The 16,721-nt window shown below is 39.5% G+C and overlaps 1 protein-coding gene across 2 annotated transcripts in view; it reads left to right on the top strand.

Annotated features, from left to right (window-relative positions):
- Window positions 1-14,922, top strand: part of LOC121522627 (E3 ubiquitin-protein ligase SH3RF3-like) — a 180,707-nt gene extending 165,785 nt beyond the window's left edge. For both annotated transcript variants that reach the window (XM_041807176.1, XM_041807177.1), the window contains 2 exons: window positions 7,996-8,366; window positions 8,965-14,922. In XM_041807176.1, coding sequence (XP_041663110.1) covers window positions 7,996-8,366; window positions 8,965-9,133 — 540 coding nt within the window. In that variant the 3' untranslated portion in view covers window positions 9,134-14,922. The remainder of the gene's footprint in view (window positions 1-7,995; window positions 8,367-8,964) is intronic.
- The last annotated feature ends 1,799 nt before the right edge of the window (window positions 14,923-16,721 follow it).

The following is a 16,721-nucleotide window of genomic DNA, read 5'->3' as shown; positions in this document are numbered from 1 at the left end:
AAACTGGTGTCCCAAGCATCTTTGTTCTCACCCTGAGCATTTTAAAAGGTCAGGTTCACAACCTGCTTTTATCCTGAGCTTATTTCTGCTTCTGAATTCTTCCAAATTGTGAATGCCATTTTTGTTATATTTTTGCTTCACAAACAATTTCATAACTTTGATACAAAAATTCATATGCATTTTAAAGTAATCAGCATGTTTGTAACAGAGAAGAAGAAAAACAACTGAGCTCAGTTTTTCATTTCTGCCTGTGTGCTGCAGAGCAAGGCACTCCTGTTGTGACAAGTCAAACCTAACTGGCATTTCAGAACAAAAAGTCAGCGAATGGTGCCATCTTGTGGTTGAAAAAATAAAAACATCCTTGTGATATCTTCTTGCATATAGGCACACATATGGAGAGACAAGCATACACACTCACAGGAGGCAGATTAAGCCTTAAAGCCCACAGACGAAAGAAGAGAGGGAGTGATTATTCACTTTTTCTGCCGCTTTCAGTCCCACCTTCCTTCTTCCCTCTGTCATCTCCATCTTTCTGTTCTCTCTGTCCCCACACACAATATTTCCCTGTCTCTACATCTTTGCTGTCTTTGTGTCTGCCCTCAGCTTTACCTCTCTCCCTCTTCATATCCTTTCCCGTCCTCATTCTCTGTCTCTCCCATCATAAAAGTTTCTCCACTTCTATTCATCATTGTTTTCTTCTCCTTCCTCTCCTTGATTAAAATTCAAACAAGCTTTATCTGCATGACAGGACAAGACAAAGTAGAACGTTTATTGTGTGTGCGTAGAATTCAAGAGCATTGTCAGATTTATGTTTTCTGTTTTGGGGGAAAACTTTAACAAAAAGGCTTCACATGCTTTCATCCTGTGAGAAACAATGAAGAATTTGTGTATGGGGGATGTGTTTCTCTAAATTAGTGCTATTTAGATTACTATGGATGTTTGTTTTCTATAGTGTGTCTGCTGAGTCAGTGTGTTTTATAAGACCTTGTTTTGTAAGCACTTTTTCTCTGAACTGCACCACATGTATGCTAACAAATGTCATTAGGGCTATGTATTGTTATTGGGTCTTTATTTGAGTCAAAGTATTATCACATATTACAACACTGTCGTGTCACTTTTTTGTGTAGATATTAGCATGTATGAACTTGGTCATTACAGGTTCAGAGATTGACTGAACTGTGTAATGTGTCCTAAGCTGTGTGCTTACTCGTTCCCATTACTCTCTGAGGTAAATCATTTGGCTTGAAATTCCCCAATATTTTTTTGAATTAAGTAGTCTAGCTTTCTGACATGTTATCAGACTAAAACAAACTTTTCATAATATACAGTCCCCTCCAAAAGTATTGTAACAGTGAGGCCAATTCTTTTATTTTTGCTGTAGACTAAAAACATTTTGGTTTGACATCAAAAGATGAATATGAGACAAGAGATCAACATTTCAGCTCTTATTTCCAGTTATTTACATCTGGATCTGATCAACAACTTATAAGACAGCACCTTTTGTTTGAACCCACACATTTTTCATGTGAGCAAAAGTATTGGAACATGTGACTGACAGGTGTGTTTTGTTGCCCAGGTGTGTCCTATTACATTGATTATTCATACAATTAATAGCGCTGGATGTCTACGCTCACTTTCAGTTTTGGGTTTTGCTTGTGCAGACTGCATTTATAGTTAGAGGTATAACCAACATGAAAACCAGAGAGTTGTCTATGAGTAAAAAACAAGCGATTGTGAAGCTGAGAGAAGATGTAAAATCAATCAGAGCCATTTCACAAACATTTGCCATAGCCAGTACAACCATTAGGAATGTCTAGAAAAAGAAAGAAACCACTGGTGTATTAAGTAGCAGATGTCGAAAGGATAAACCAAGGAAAACAGCATCAGTTGACGACAGAATCATTGTGAGAGCTGTAAAAAAGACCCTGAAACAACGGTTAGTGACATCAGCAACAACCTCCAGAGGGCAGGAGTGAAGGTATCACCATCTACTGTTCACAGAAGACATCATGAACAAAAGTACAGAGGCTACACCAGAAGATGCTAACCATTCATTAGCAAGAAGAACCAGGAAGGCCAGGTTGGAATTTTCCAAAAAAGTACAGAGACAAGCCTCAAAAAATTCTGGGACAAAGTTTTATGGACTGAATGAACCTTTACTAAAGTGATGGAAATGCTAAAGTTTGGAGAAAGAACGATTCTGCTCATGATCCCAAACATACAAGCTTATCTGTGAAACACAGTGGAGGTAATGTCATGGCTTGGGCTTGTATGGCTTCTTCTGGGACAGGATCATTAATCTTCATTGATGATGTAACATAGGATGGTAGCAGAAATTAACTCAGAAATCTACAGAAACATTTTGTCTGACAATTTAAAGAAAGATGCAACTGATTGGGAGATCCTTCATCATGCAGCAAGATAATGACCCAAAACACACTGCCAAAACAACACAGGAGTTCATCATGGGCAGGAAGTGGATGGTTTTAGACTGGCCAAATCAATCTCCAGACCTAAACCCTATAGAGCATGCATTTTACTTGCTAAAGAGGAGACTGAAGGGAGAAATCCCCAAAAACAAACAACAACTGAAAGGGGCAGTGGTGAAAGCCTGGAAAAGCATCACAAAAGAAGGATGCTAAAGTTTGATGATGTCAGTGTGGGACACAGGTTTGATGCAGATAATGCAAGCAAATGTTTTTCAACTAAATATGAAGTCTTATTCACTTTAATCTATTTCCACTTCCTCCTTTTCTAATATTTTTGCTCACCTAAAATTTGGTGTTCTGTTACAATAAAGCTATCTTCTAAGTGGTGTATTAAATTCAGATGTAAATACCTGGAAATAAAAGCTGAAATGATCTATTGTCTCATACTCATCTTTTAAAGTCAAACCCAAATGTTTTCAGTGTAGAGCAAAAATAAAGGAATTGGCCTGACTGTTCTGATACTTTTGGAGGGAAATGTATGTATTCTTTCGCTTTAACTTTGGTTGTTTTCTCTGTAGCTGTTCAATAAATGAAAACATAATGTGTTAATTGATCTAAATATTTATATTACACACTGCAGTAGAAGATGTACCAGGCCTTCTTGTTGGGAAAACTTCCTTCAGTGTTGTGTTACCCATCTCACCGAGGTCTGGTTGTTTCCCTGTCAGATCCTTACTTTGATCAGCTCCATGTTTCCTGACAACTTTTGTTCTTAAAGCAGCCGTGGAGCTTGAGCAGGTTTACTCGGAGCCTGCTGCTGTAGTCGGCAGTATTACTGAGCCATCTGCAAAGGCTTGCATATTTGGTGTGACAGCCGGGTCTACCTACCACAGGGGCAAGTCAGCAGCTCTGGCTGTCAGCAGAAACACAAGTGATAAAGAAAGAGGTAGATCTAAGAGTTTAAAGAAAATATGAATTTCACGTATTGTGGTAATTATCCAGAGATAAGCTCTGTGTTGGGGAAGATATTTTAATGGCCTGTACATCTATACATCCATCATTTACTCTGAGAGTGAATTCAGGGAATTGAACGATCACATAGAGATGTCCTAACAGTTTTTCTCATATTTAGTACTTTGTTGAGGTGTAGGGTTTTTTGTTCCTCAATAACATTTATAGCACTACATTCAGCAGTGTTGTACAGGGTAAACACAGGTAGTACTAGGACTATACTTACTTTAAAATCTGCAGTGGGATGCTGCAATTTTTTTTCTACGATGGAGGAAGTGTAATCCATGTTGTTCTGTTTGGCTGTACTTGTAAAATGGTAAATGGACTGGAGTTTGTGTAGAGTTGTTCTTGTCATTTGACTACTCAAAGCACTTTTACATCACAAATCACACCTACCCATTTATACCCACTCACTGCACATGATGGCAGAGGCTGCTGTGTAGAGTGGCCATCAGTAGTAGATAATCCCATTCATACATATTCACACACTACTGATGCAGCAGTGGGAGCAAAGTGTCAATGTGACTGATGGAGCAAGGGATGCAACCCATGACTTTCTGATTGAAAGACGATTGACTCTACTGAGCTACAGCCTTCATGATTGGTTGGGTAAGAATATCAGTATAGCCAATCAGAGGCAGAGAAGGGCACATAGCAAAACCACTGGTGTTAAATTTACACTGAGAGTGTACATGTATCCACACTTTTGAGAGGTAAATTAACACTTTGGAAAGTGTTCATATTTTAACTCTTTTGAAGTGTTAATTTTTAACACTCACATTGTTGTTTTGAAACATTGAAATGTACTTTTAGCACAATATTGTGTTATTTCTTTTTAGTTCAGGGGTAAATTTGAGGTATTGATAATGTGAATTATTTGCAGTGTGAAGCACTTTTCATACGTCACAGACGTACACAACCTCGCATTGAACAACTTTGGCAAAGTAAGGCATCTAGCAAAGAGCAGAGTTTCTGCTGATCCTCAAAAAGTCTTAAAGGGTGTTACATTTGACTTTAAATTCAAGGCCTTTTGTGAGTGAATGGTGTTTTAGATGGTACATTGACTTAGATGTGTCCTTATCCAATATTTGTTTTCTACCTAGATGTATTTGATTTTAATCATTCTTTTTTGAGTATATGCTCGTTGTGTGTGTTATGGTAAATATCTGTATTGATAGGATAGTAAAAGAGGAACTGAATGTGCCTGAAATTGTCAAATTTGGGTGTTTATGACCAAGACATCTCTTAGTCCTGCATTAAACTATTAAACTGGATAATTCAAACCAGTGTACCAAGGAAAATCACATGCCTTTCATTTATGACCATCTGCCATACAAAGAAATCTAATATTTTATCAGCTCAGGCATTAAAAAAGGTCCTTAAAGTCTTAAATTTGATTGTTGAAAGTGTGTGAAAACCCTGAAAGAGGCAAATGTAGAACACTTTGGGGGCCTGACTTTCAAAGGGACTAATATGAACATTTTGGTCCAACAAACAAGTTATTGTCAAATATTTTTATTTTCCTTGAAATGTATGCAATTTTTAGCATTTAGCACTGAGATCACCTGTATTGCAGTAAGCCTCAAGGGAGCTATTGAGATATTTTAGCCACAATTGTCTAGCCTGTTGGGCTGCTAATGATGAGGTTTGATACTAACATGATGTGTTTTGATTGGTGAAAAATCTGTGCAGGAAACAGGTCTTTGGTGTTGATACATATGCAGAGATATTGCACTCTAAAAGACCTTGAAGTTGAATGTTGATGCAAAAAACATCAGTTTTTATTTAGAATAGCGGGTTCGTTTGTGGTAATTATGAATCATGTTTAATAACGGCTGATAAGTTGATTAATGTAAAACATATCAAACACTGAGTCATTCCTGATGAAATTGTTCCAATTCAATTGTTTTCGGGCTGTTTTAATAGCTGTTGGGGTTATAAAAAGATAATCTAAATACCACTGCATATTTTTTCTCCTCACATTTTCTGAATTTATTAAACTTCTGGGGGCCTAATGTGGCTCTCAGGTCACCACTGGATGAGCACTGCTGTAGACCATCTCCTTCCACAGTCAGGAAATGACCAACTTGTGGATAACTTCACTCATGGTGCAGAAGTGTTTGACATAAAACCAACAGTAATCCACCAGAAACATGAGCAAAGGAATCCCAGCAGTGATCACTGTGTGGCACGCAACATCTGCACACACGTTAACACATATAAAAAACATCTGAGACACATCCAAACACTCTGACTCAACAGTTATATTAACACTGAAAACATTGATAGTTCTGTTTTGTGTGTTCAGTGGTGAAAAATGTATCTAATTGTATTCTTGAAAGTCTTTCACACAAAGAAAATACAAGAGGAAAGTAGCGGAAGATATGACTTGCTTGAAACAGATGAAACGTGCTTTTACTTTTCTGTGATTCTTTGCAACTGTTTACTCTTTTTAGCTGTATCTTCTGTTGCTTTCCTCTCTCTTTTAAGTCACCATGCATACAAAATCAATTTATTTAAGAACAGCACAGGGTGCATTCAGAGTTTCAATTTTGTGTGTTTTTTAAGCTTTTATGTATGTGGCCCCTTGCAGTTGCTATGACAACTGTCCATCACAGCCATGCAAAGACAGTGTTTACATAGAAAATGAATGTAAAAGAAAAAACATTGCTTGGTCCATCAGCCCACGTATCATGCAAACAGATGAATGAGACAGAGACAGAGCAGATACCAATGCAAAGAAATAAGAAAGAAAGAAATTATGCTTGGTCATGCTCAGTATTGATCCACGTCTTCATGACTGTAAAATCATGCCAAGCAGCACACACCACAAAGCTGTTTTGTCCTCCTGGAATCAAAGGGTCCCTCTGAATAGGAGGTATTGTGCAGAGCTTGTATTATAAAGCAGAAATCGAAAAAGTGGTGCTTGTGGCCTTACAGGTGGCGTTTAGAAACACTCTCAGAGTAATCAATAGTTTATTCAGGGGACAAACACGGGGACTGCAGGTGTATTCAGTTTGAAGGATCGTTACTAACCACTCTGCACATTGTGATGAGCAGACATTCATACTATGAGCTCCTATTTGACCATTCTTCTTTGAGTCCTCCCAGACAGAAGAATCTGCAAGTACTCTGCAAGTGTTTTTTTTTTTTCATTATTAATTTTGATGGTCAACTAAGACCCAAGTGTTCTGCTCGGCAGCATGTGTGATGATAGCATGTTACTAAGCTGAGCTAACCATCTAGTGGCTACAGCACCACACTGAGCATGCAGACATTAGAGCAGTGTAGACCTTATAAACTTAGCACCAAAATTAAGAAAATTTGTGTTTGGTAGATTTAAGTAGATTTTTTGTTGTAACAATGCTTCTTGGCGATAGATCTTTTACCATTGTAGAGCCTTTTTACTTTTAATTTTAAATGGTGCAACATTGATAAGGAACATACATTTGTGGGATGAGCAGCAGAGCTGAGTATGTGGGTTGTGCCCATTAAAGATTGCCAAATTTTCTCTGCCAATGCCAAACAGCGTATTGTGCCATTGACTTGTTTGGTGTTTGGTGGATTGGCTGATTGAAGTCTGAAAAAACAAAACAGATCGGCAATTTAATGATTCATTCATTTAACCAACAGGAGCTCCAGTCGCACGTGGAAGAACCATACACAGCCACAACAGCCTGGCACCTCCTCCTCATGCTGGTCAGCAGCCTGGTCACACACTGCTGTGGGATGACATCCCATTTTTTAACCAGCAATTTTCGCAAATCAGCCAATGTGATTGTGTTGGTCACTCTGACAAAACCCCTCACAGGGTCGAGGTCAGAACTGCTGGCAGATCAGTCCGTCCTCTCCACACCCAATTTCTGGAGGTAGTCCCTGATGAACTCTGCTCTGTGGGGCGAGTGTTGGCATCTTGGTCGGTCCCAGACTGTGGAGATGTTGGGTTGCCACTAGCAGCTCTGCTGCTCATCCTATAAATGCATGTTTCTTACAAATGTGGCACCATTTAATAGGGAAATAGACAGGCTTTCCATCAATAATAATTCGCCAAACACAAATTTCCTGTGTTTGATTTTAAATTTGATCATTTAAAGTGAGTGTTTGACAGCTCCCCAGTGCCCCTCCAAAGCTATACAAGAAAATGTTTATTTAAAAAAAGAAAAGTTTAATGGAAAAAATCTCACCTTGTTGTTCTCTTGCTCCCATATGAAAAAAACATTCTTTTATTACTTGTTGTATTCTACGTTTCATATAGAGTAAACAGGAACATTCTTTTCTGTTTGTTTCATAAAAGAGTTTTTGGTTATTCTGTAGATGGAGTAGTCATTCTTTAGATATTTCTTGTATAAAGAAGAAAAATTCAATATTCTGAAGCTGTGTTGTTTACACAACCTCCACTTTAATTTGTCTTGTCGCTTTTCAAGATAGTCCCATATCTCATCTTTCTTCACATCTCACCAGCATATCTTTTATTGTTTTCCTCCCCCTCTCTGGGCCCTTCACTTTCTCCTTCCCCCTTCTCCTCACCCTCTCCACTGCCTCTGTCTGTTTTCAGAAGGAGAGAAAAGCAGCGGGTTTATTAAAGCTACTGTCAGGGGCGGCAGCCAAGAAGAAACCCCGTTCACCCCCCTCTTCCCCACCCACCCATGACCCTTCAATGGCTGGTCACTGCCCTGTGGCCAATGACCCTAACCATCCTCACCACCCTCACCTCCACGCCCGCTCAGGTTCCTGTCCCATGGCGTCCCAGGGACGAGCAGGCTCCTGTCCAATCGAGAGCGAGATGGCGGGAGCCATCGGGCTGGAGCCTCTGCACAGGAAGTCCGGTTCTCTGGACACCAACTTTCCCTTGTCGCCTCCACCAACACGTATTGGGAACCCTCTGATGGTTCTCCGGCCTGAACCTAAACCCCTATCCAGAGAGAGGTGAGCGCCACATACAAACACACACAAAGTAACATTGAGTAGTAAGGAAGCATGTACTAGAAGCATGTGTACTTCTTAGGGCAGCAGGCTGGCATACTGGGAGTGCTGGTTATCAGACCAAGCCGTACACAGTACTATGTCTCAGGAGAGAGAAACACTCATAGAGAGAACCAATCTTGTCTGTCTAGTACTTTCGCAAATTGAAAGTCTACAACTTATCAAGGCTGAGTGGAAGCAGTCTGACTGTGATTTGTTCAGGATGTAATGTCTACATTACCTGTGACTTCAAATATAAAACATTAAATGACTTTCAGAATACTTTGTCAAGGTTTGATGGAAAGCTTTCAGGTAAGAGCAGAGAAAGGAAATGACAAATGGAGTAGACAAGGTGAGAGAACAAAAATGAAGCATATATAAAATGTGTTTTCTGAACCGAAAAACGGCCTTCACAGGGGGGCTTGCCCACAGACGGGCCATGATTTTGCTCAACATAGGCCCCGATTCGGCCAGGCCCCATAAAGATCTGCCCTTATTATTATTGGCGGCCTTGTTCCCAGGTTTAATGCTTACGTGTTTTAACTATCTCTGCATGTGGCAGGTATCGTGTGGTGGTTCCCTACCCACCCCAGAGCGAGGCAGAGATTGAGCTGCGGGAGGGTGACGTGGTATTTGTCCATAAGAAGAGGGACGACGGCTGGTACAAAGGCACCCTGCAGAGGACAGGACAGACCGGCCTGTTTCCCAGCAGCTTCGTCGAGAGCTTCTGAGCTGGAAAAGTTGAAATAAGAGCACACACTGTTCTTGACACTTAATTCCCACATACATACACTTTACAGCTACATACATGGACTGACATTGGTTTCCTAGAGTAATATATATCTGGATTGATTCAGTTTTCAGACAACATAATGATAATAATGTCTTTTTTTTATAAGTTTATTCTCAGAATAAACAAGAAACACTGGAATTAAGATATGAAAAAATTCAATAAAAGCCGAGTGAATACTGAAATAAAACAATTATAGCAACTTTCATCAGAATCCAATATCAGTCCAAGTAGTTCTCATACACACAAACACACATATACAACAACTTAGGAAAGTTAGCCCCAGCTTTGACCAGCCACACAAGAAGCAGGGCAGCTTTTCTGCTAGGATGAGCTTCATCAGACTCGTTTTACTCTCGAGGCTCAAAGAGCACAGAAAGACAAACCTGCCTCCCAGCTCTCCTCCTCAGCATCATCCACCAGCAAACACTCGCACAAAAAGCATCAGCTCTGCTTTCCACTGAGACCTCAGAACCTTGACTCGGGTGCTTTCTTGGTTTGAAAAGTGAAGATTTATGAGCAGGTGGTGCAGGAAGTGTTACGCTCCGGGATTATTGTAAGCACATCTCTGCGTCTAGTTTGTGACAACAAGCACATGTGTTTCTAAACCCAGTGTGTGTTAATAACAGTGCATGTAGCATTATTATGTTTTTTATATGTTAAATAGATGTTTGTGTTGTCCCAAACTAGTCATGCTGTGATGATCTTTCACAGGAAAATTGAATTAGGTGATTAATATTTCTATTTATATATCTTACTGAAATTTATACAGCAGTTTTTTAACTTAAAGTTGTCCTTTATAGTCCCACAGAGCGGGAAGGAAGTGAAGAAACTGGCCTTCTGAATGTAGGTAGAAACAGAAAATTATGCCAAAACTCTTAAAACAACTGATTTGTATGGACAAAGTTGTTTTTGATTTTCTGTAGGATTTTAGAGACAAAGAATGCACTTGGTAATATTTGATACAACCTGCCAGTATACCGACTTATACAGTATTTTACATCATTATTTATTTAACAAAAGGGATTTCTATTGCTACTTGTCAGATTGTTCTGTTTCAAACATGCTTTTTCTCTGAGCAGGTGCAAACCTCTTGGTGTGTTGGTAATTCTAAACCAATCAACATAAAGTATCAATGCAGTTAGTCATGGGAATTTTCCAATAGGAAAGGCACACATTCTGATATAAATATTGCTAACAGTATCTCCTCTTGAACAGCCTTCTCTCCGGTCTAACTGCAGCAATATTTTGTAACTAAATGTGTGCAGATTCATTGTGCATGGAAAAATGTTGTGAGGTCAGAAGGCAGAGACATGTTTTTCACCACACAACTGCCAACATTTCAACTTTTCCTCTCATCTTGTCGGCATTATTGGGTATTTTTGTCCGGCTTCAGTGAGTGCTAGCATCCGTCTGCTTTGTGAATCTCTACGTCCTGCGTGTGGATCCAGGCTTTTCTAGTTTACATCCACCCACAACCATCTACCTTTTATCCTTCTTTCTGGTGATAGAAGCACAGTGAAGCTCGGAGAGTTAATATGTTTATGTATGGATATACTAATGTGTGTATGTGTGAGAGGCCAGCAGTATTGTATCGGTTAATTGTTTCTATGTTTTTTCTTTCCCTTGTTCTTAAACTGAGCCACAGTCAAGCACAAATGACACTGGTTATGTGCACTCAGATGAGGCTTTCTCCTTGGCTTAGCACACAAGTATAAAGCATTGATCTGACTGGGCCCTAACAAGGGGAGTCTGTCATTATCAAAGCACATGAGTCTCCCTAGTTTACTGCAACAAAAAATAAAATCAGTGTGGAAAATACTGCAAAGTATTCTCATTTTAACATAGAATCCACAAAGGATTTCCCAGGATCAAGAAAATGGCACAGCTTTAAAATTAAATGTCTTATTCCCCCATGATGTGACTGCAGAAGAAACATGCAGATGTGAGACTTGCACAGTGCTCTCCATAGACTGGCAGAAAACGAGCACATAACAGAATTTATTTGAGACAGACACACAGTTTTCCCCTATGACTGGTCTGATGCAGTCTTTACATTATAGATGTTTTAGGCCAAAAATTAAATTAGAAATCATTTTATTATGTTTTAGTTTAAAGCTCCTATGTGGAGCTCTCTGTTAAAGTGTTACAAAAGTGCTAATTTGATTTTGGCTTTAACATGTGTAAACACGATTTTTTTAGATAAAATAGATCACATTCTGTTTTCTTTTAACAGTTAAATGCATTAATCATTTAAAATCATAGTGGTTAATCTTTAAGAAGATGGTGACGTTCACTTTTGTAGGGCATAGACAGGCATCAATGTCAAATTCAGTCCTATCATAACTGAAAACTCCTCACAAGAGCTTTAAAATGTCAGTAACACTATTTGAAGGGATGTGTGTAAAACCGACATGACACATGCCATTCACATGAAGGCAACATTTATGAACGTTATGTCACTTTTAATGCAGAGCTGACATCGTCTGATCCCTTTTTGCTTCTTTGTATTGTAAGGTAAGGCTGTAGCCAGCTGTGTTAGCCTAGCATTAGTACTGGACATAATAGGGAAGAGCGGGTTAAGATCCAGTTTTTACTCATGGGGCTTGCCAGAAAGGGAACAAAAGCTGCAGGGAATCCATATAGGGAGCAAAGTAACACTGAAAACTTCCACCCTTGATTTGGGATGTCTAGTTGTGCAGTGTTGTGTGTTAAAGTGAGTTTTTCGAGTGGGGTCCTGCTGCAGACCTTCCATCTCTGACGACCACTTTCACAGACCGTTCCTTTGAGACACCGTATGTCTCAGAAAGGAAGTTCCGGAATTTGCCAGTTCAACATATTTCCAGTTGTAGATTTTTTTTTTTTTTTTTTCTTTAAGATTTATTTTTGGCCTTTTTGCCTTTATTTGATAGGACAGTGGATAGAGTCGGAAACAGGGGAGAGAGCGGGGAGAGACATGCAGGAAATAGTGCCATGGGCTGGATTCGAACCCGGGTCGCCTGCGTATATGGCATGCGCCTTAACCACCCGACTACCGGCGCGCCTAGATTTTTTTTTAAATTAATTTAGACAAAGTCTGATAATTAAATTCATGTAATAACCACATTCTAAACAATTACACACTAAGAAACCTTTGATAAATAAACCAGAGAAAAAGATCAGCAGTCTATTCTATTTACACAAACGCTGGCTTGCTTTAGCATAGTTAGCTTTAGCTATAGCAAACAAAGCTATACTAGCTATTTATTAGTGTTACTACATAAGTCAATGTAGCTAAGTTGGATTTAGCAACAAAAGCTTTAGTAAAAGTAGTTAAAGCTAATGTAGCAATGTAGATAGTTTAGCCTACATATCTTCTGTGTAAGCTTAGCTTTAGCTATGTAAGCAATGTAGCACTGTTAACTAAAGCTTAGTTAGCTCTAGCAAAGGTAGCTAAAGCTAATTTAGCTACATAGATAGCGTAGCTACTTTATTAGATAGCTTTAGCTACATTACATGGCTACGTTATCTATGTAGCTTACACAGCTAACATAGCCATGTACAATTTGCTTGCTGCATTAGAATATTTTAATGGAGCATGAGCTTTTTAGCTGTTAGCAGACTGTTTATTCAGCTTTTAATTAGGTTTTACATTTCAGGTTTTTAACTTCTACCTTTTTGTATCCTTGTTGTTACCTTAACCCTTTCCCTAACCCGAAATGGAAGTTTAATCGGATTTTCTTTGAATGTTTTGGCATGCATTTCTTTTCTAGGATATACAGCGTCTCAGATGAATGCTCTGTGAGAGTCGCCATCAGAGAAGCACAGTCTGCAGCCAGACTGTCCTGGTAGAAATGAGACACTCTGCTCTGCAGAGAGGAATTCTATAGGCTCATCTCTACAGTCAGACACTAAACAAGAGCAAACTACATAAAGATTACACGCTTTGAATGGTGGTGCTTGGAGAGGATTAGGGTGAAATGCTTTATATATCAGACCTTGAGACAGAGTAAATAGTGGAGCAATTAAATTAGAAAACACTGTCAAAAAATGGTCACCAAGACTCTTAACAGAGGAGTGAATATAAGAGGCAAAAAGCCCAGGAGTACCCAAGTCCAACAGTTCAAGCACGATCACCTCGATCTTGTTTTCATACAAGTTTAGAAGGTTGACTATGAGGCATTTGGTTTCAGAATGTATCAAGACATTTGTACTTGTATTATATTTTTTGAAGAAAACCCTACCCTAATTCCTTAAGCACACAGATACACCATCACTGTAGTAGGTCACATGATCTGCGTCATTTTCCTGCTGCTGGCAGTGCAGTTTGGTTAGTCCTGTGTATCTGCAGTTTGTCTTTTCTCCTCCAGCAGGTAACACTGTCACAAGAGGCTATAAATCAGAAATTCAGCATGAAATACATGTTTAAAAGACTGGGACTAAATTGGTGATTTGAATACCAGAGTCGAATAATGGCTTTAAAGCAGTCACTGTGATATTTTCACACAAATGGGATCTTTAAATGACCAGCTTTCTCTTTTTATCTTAGACACATGTAACACAATTTGACTTTTTTTTTTCCTTTAATGAAGTGTTTTAGTCTGCAATATTTCAGTATCTCAATGTTTACCAGGAAAAGGTTTTACAATGAAATGTCAGCGTCTGACAGGAGATGGTTATAGAGGATTCAGTCCCCAAATATCTGCATTGGCCTTCAGAAGCTGTCTGTCAAACTTGTGTGCCTCTAAATGCCAACACACACACACACTACAGTACCTGCATCAGGCACATCAATCCATCATTATCTCCTCTGTGATTTAGTTTCTGTCGGATGAGCCTGCTGTTTGTTTTTCTGTCCATGCTGTTCTGTTTGACTCCATGACAAAAACCAGCAGATCGTAGAACAGCTCTGCACAAACCCTGAGCGCAGTGTCTCTTGTCTGATTTGTACTGAACAGAGGACTCTAATTTCTACTGAGTCAAACTTAAGCACAAGTCCTCGTTTTGGTCTGAGATCATCCGATTTAATGGTCTTATCATTATTTGAATGAGGTTGATGCTGTGAGGAGGAGCAGAGTTTACAACAGTCGTGACATCAGGAATAAAAACCACTGCACAGTGGTCACTTTACTTTAAATATTTTGAACTGCAAGTTTTGCAAAATGTTTTCATGGCGTTTGTGTTTATTTACGTGATGTAGGCTTGTCTTTGGTCTCAGCTTCCTGGATGTCAAAACCACTTGAAAAATTATGGTGGCAGCTTGACAAAGAGAAACAGGCCTCCACGTTAGTGGTAGATTCAAAATAAAACTCACCAGTGCACAACAAAATTCAAAACATCAGATTTGATATCAAACTGCTGTCCACTGGCTTTTTGTCCTTCCAGGAAGTTTGAGCACTCACCCTGCCATCTTGAATTAGATGTCGCCATATTTGTTCCTATGGATACTTGTGTGTTTGAATGTGTGAGGGGAGGGGGCCTCTGTATGTAGCTCTTTACATAAATAAGGAACTTGATGAAAATGTTAGATGTGGCGTGAACGCTCACACCTCATCAGGACTGAGTGAATAAAGCAGTACAGTGGGAGAACAGAAATTAAAAAGAAAGTATATATATAATTCTATATTGTGCAGAATATTTATAGGCCTTTAGTGCCATTGAAGTCATGCTCTGTGCTGAAAACACTCAGCACTCTACCATGTGATCATTATACATCGTCTTGTACTGATGACCCGTGGCTGATTTGATTGTTTTTTCATGTCAAGTGCATTTTTCGCAATAAATGCCTTTGTTTTAAAACTGATTTTAAGTGTCTTTTTGCATCTGCCTGCAGCACTCTGATGGAGAAAGTGATAGGAACGATGCACACTTATGTACTCTGATGCATAACAAACGCATTACCTGTGCAGCACATTAGAATTTTACAGCTGCCCTTTGGAGGATTCATCCTGAGAATCATATTATATCCAGCTCTAATTATAATTATGTGCACTCACAATGTGCTCATTATGAGCTTATGAGGCCTCATGAGCTCCGCTCCGGGTTCAGTTGTCTGAGGGAGTGTTTTACAGTCTTTATCATCACACACATGCTAGTAATGGATGTTCAGAAATCATGACTCTCTCTATGTACTCTTCACATCTTCTGTTTTCTCCCTTTTTCTGGCTTTCTTGTGTTGTAAAGCAAACACCAGCATGGACGAGCTGTGTAATTGGTAATTTCAGAGCATCGTCGACACTCCCCTTAAATGACAACCTCATCTCTCCAGCAGCCGGGCCTGTCTCTGATGATCACCTCCATTTGCATTTAGAGTGACTTGCAAAAGGTGACAAGGGTATGTGTGTGTGACTTTCTTTATGTGTGTTTGCAAAGGGGGGTTCTGACAGCCGTCCTGGTTGTAGGCGCACACAGAAAAACTTGCACAAACTCAGGCTGTTTTATTTAAAGCGAGCAGGAGGCAGGAAGCAAATTTAGACTTTTTAGATTTCTGCCGTGCACAGATAAGGATCACCTACGGCAGCAAAACTGGGAGAAAACACATCCCACCCAGATGCCGAGCCACCCAGAGAGTAGTTAAAGATGTGTATACACACACGGAGAAAACATAGGCACACATGCTCACATACTTTCTGCACAGTTGGTGAAATAGTTCTCCTCAGGGCGTCGTCTTCCCAGCCTGCCAGCGAGGTGCCGCAGGGCCCTGCAGGGAATCGATCAGCATTCTTCTGCTTTACGCCAGACCTGTCTGTCTACCTGTCTGTGTGCCCACTCTGAGTCAAATCAAGGGCAGCAGAGCCAGGGGGGTAAGACACTGCAGGGGATAACACCTCCACCAGGCAGCACAGGGCGGTCCTTTTGTGTGTGTTCTGATACAACCGAGTGATGGGCAGAGAGGATGTTAAGCTGCTGCTGTTTCCTAAATCTTCTTCTAAAGCAGAAGAGAAGCTTGTGATCATCCTCTATCCTCTTACCCTCTGATAAAAGGGAAATAAATGTAGACATCTCTACAGTAGACATTTCTTTTATAATGAATCACAGGGGTACAGAAGAATTAGGTCAGGGGATGTGCAGGTCTTATAACCGCCTGCAAATGCTTTAAAAAATAAGGGTTTGTCCTCTGGTTTGATGCAGACATAGACACATTAAAATTGTGTGCCATTCTGCAAAACTAAAAAGTGGTTTCAGAAAGGCTTTATCGGTCACTCATTGGAATGCTGTGACATTCAAAATTTAAGCTCTGGACTATTATTGGTGGATATTCCAATACTTTTTTCACTTTTCTTATTTGTATATATTTTTGTCCATTGTTATAGTGAAATGTAAGGCCAGTGGAGTGACCACATATGGTTCCTTGCCCATTTATGGTCAGGAAAAAATCCATAAATGTATGCATATAAATATTCATTTTACAAGACATGGTTAAGTTATTTTTAGATTTTGACCTCTTTTAAAGGCAAGACATGTCTAACTTCAGGAAACTGTATAATAAATGGTGGCACCACCAGTTTTATCTTAAAACTACAACAGGACACCTTTGATAAACACAAATA

The sequence above is a fragment of the Cheilinus undulatus genome, linkage group 15, assembly GCF_018320785.1.
Source record: "Cheilinus undulatus linkage group 15, ASM1832078v1, whole genome shotgun sequence".
Lineage (NCBI taxonomy): Eukaryota > Metazoa > Chordata > Actinopteri > Labriformes > Labridae > Cheilinus > Cheilinus undulatus.
The sequence above is the reverse complement of the archived record's forward strand: the minus strand, read 5'-3'. Positions and strand labels throughout refer to the sequence as shown.